The following is a 2,273-nucleotide window of genomic DNA, read 5'->3' on the forward strand; positions in this document are numbered from 1 at the left end:
AGCACGAGGCCCCCGTCGCGGAGCACGCGCCAGAGCACGAGGCCCCCGTCGCGGAGCACGCGCCAGAGCACGAGACCCCCGCCGCGGAGCACGCGCCAGAGCACGAGACCCCCGCCGCGGAGCACGCGCCAGAGCACGAGACCCCCGCCGCGGAGCACGCGCCAGAGCACGAGACCCCCGCCGCGGAGCATGCGCCAGTTCATGGGGACGAACTTTCTGAGGGGGACGTTGCCAAGGGCGCTTCCAGTGATCACCACGCCGCGGAAGCGGAGCTTTGAGCAGCTGCAGGAGATTTTCTGCCCTAAAAGTAGGCGAACTGAACCTCATGTTCTTGGATGCAGCAAGAACAACCACAAGAGGAACTGACTGTATGTATTGCAATGTAAAGGGCCAAAAAAGTCGAAATGGATTGACGCTTTTGCGGCTGCCGAGATATCCGGAGCTTATCGGAAGTGCCTTTTACACCCTTCTTGCTATTTTATGTAGTGCGCTTTTGTGTGTGGCTGTTGGCTTTTTGCTCCATGCTCTTGTTGGCCCTTTTATTCAAGGTTCTTTTGGCTTTGCTAGAGAGTGCAAGGCGTATGCGGGCGTATTTCTTAGGTAGTCGGAATTACCGGGACGTGCTCCGGCTGCAGGAGGTCATCTTTCAAAAGAAAATTGAAAGGCAACTGAGACGACTTCGCGAGGGTTCAAACGAGAGCGCCATCCCCGACACGGTGCTGCTGGTGGAGCACGATGCACCGGTGTACACTGTGGGGAGGCGGGATACCGCCGCAGGGATCCCCGCCGGGTGTGCGCTGGAGGTGGTGAAGACGCGGCGGGGAGGCGGTGTGACCTTCCACGGCCCAGGGCAGGTGACAATGTACCCGATCGCCAACATTCAGCTGCTGTGGAAGCACTGCAGCTCGTCGGAGAAGGCGCGCTCGCCCATAGAGTGGTACAGCTCTGTCCTGGAGCAGGCCATGATAGACACCGCGAAGGACTACGGCGTCCCGACCCACCGTGGGAAGGTTGGGGTGTGGGCCGACCGCTGGCGCGACGCCGCCCCGCGGAAGCTTGGCTCTATTGGTCTCCAACTGGGGAGCTGGGTGTCCATGCACGGGGCGAGCTTCAACGTCTGCAATGACCTTCGATACTTCGATGCGATTGTCATGTGCGAGATGCCCGACGCCGCGGCGACGTCGTTGCTGGAGGAGATGCGCCTGCGGGGCCTGGGCGCGGCCGAGCCCACCCCCAGGACCGTCGCTCCCCTGCTGCTCTACCACTTTCTCATGAACCTTCGCCAGCAGGAGAACGTCGTGTCGACGAAACTTCTTGACCTCTCGTCGGCCACGGATTGGCAGCGGTGCGTTCTCCGCGGCATCGAGTGAGCCGTGCCCGTCGTCTCCGTCGCTGGGCGGGCTTTGTCGCGGCCGCCCGAATCCGCGGTCTGGAGCCCCCGCCACGGGGAGGGTGCCCACGGGCCACCGCTGAGTGATTCCCCCACGCGTTGCCTTTTTGAATCCGCGTCCTTTCGTGCGTGTGTGAGGTAAGCGGAGGCGCAATCACGAGGATCGGCGATAACGTATACCCCTGCGGCTGCAGCAGCCTCCCTCCGTGACCTGCCGTGCTGCCGAAAAAGGGACGGGTGCCAACGCCGGGAGTGGCACGGCGTGCAGCGAGCGAACTCACTAAGCGAGGGCGCACGAGCCTGGCTATTATTATGCATACTTAATACTTATTACTATTAATTATTGTCTTGCATGGGGTCAGCTGCCGGGGCACCCAATGACGGGTTTGCTGCGCGTGTGCCTTTCTCAGTGCGTTTTTTCTTTTAAAATATATATATATATATTTAAATGCCCGCAAACAATCGCCCACGGCTGCTTCTCAGCTCCCTCCGCAACGGGGGGCGGGGACAGTGAGCCGGTGACAGCATTACCCGGGACCTCAAACCCACGGACGGCATGGGCTTCAGCTTTGTCAACCTGGAACAGTTAACGGAGACCTACAGCACCGCGTTCTACGGCGAGTACGTCACGCACTGGCCCGAGTATCAGCGCATGTGTGTTCACCCGACGACGGGCATTTGCATGGCGTACACACTCGGCAAGGCCGAGGGAAGAGGCGAGGATTTCCACGGGCACGTGTCCGCAGTCACAGTCGCGCCAACGTTTCGTCGCCTTGGTTTGGGAGAGGCACTCATGAGGGAGCTCGAGACCACAACGTCCTGCCTTCACAACGCGTACTTTGTGGACTTGCTTGTGCGGCAAAGCAATAAGGTCGCGCAGGCG

The 2,273-nt window shown here is 60.6% G+C and overlaps 3 protein-coding genes across 3 annotated transcripts in view, besides 2 other annotated features; all 3 read left to right on the forward strand.

The window, feature by feature from the left end:
- Tco025E_08883 (uncharacterized protein) overlaps positions 1-278 on the forward strand; it is a gene marked incomplete at both ends in the record, with an annotated part of 336 nt that extends 58 nt beyond the window's left edge. The window contains one exon of the mRNA XM_029375718.1: positions 1-278. This exon is cut by the window's left edge and continues 58 nt beyond it. Coding sequence (XP_029224170.1) covers positions 1-278 — 278 coding nt within the window.
- A 243-nt stretch (positions 279-521) lies between these two features.
- Tco025E_08884 (lipoate protein ligase) lies at positions 522-1,370 on the forward strand (the record flags this gene model as incomplete). Its single annotated transcript, XM_029375719.1, has 1 exon — positions 522-1,370. The coding sequence occupies one exon, from the start codon at positions 522-524 to the stop codon at positions 1,368-1,370; it is 849 nt and encodes a 282-aa protein (XP_029224171.1).
- A 325-nt stretch (positions 1,371-1,695) lies between these two features.
- Positions 1,696-1,735: a microsatellite.
- Positions 1,736-1,818: 83 nt separating this feature from the next.
- Positions 1,819-1,840: a microsatellite.
- A 106-nt stretch (positions 1,841-1,946) lies between these two features.
- Tco025E_08885 (N-acetyltransferase complex ARD1 subunit) lies at positions 1,947-2,273 on the forward strand (the record flags this gene model as incomplete). Its single annotated transcript, XM_029375720.1, has 1 exon — positions 1,947-2,273. A coding segment is annotated over one exon (327 nt), but the record flags the coding sequence as incomplete, so codon positions are not given.

Source organism: Trypanosoma conorhini (genome assembly GCF_003719485.1).
Source record: "Trypanosoma conorhini strain 025E chromosome Unknown Tco_14.4_contig_00903, whole genome shotgun sequence".
Lineage (NCBI taxonomy): Eukaryota > Euglenozoa > Kinetoplastea > Trypanosomatida > Trypanosomatidae > Trypanosoma > Trypanosoma conorhini.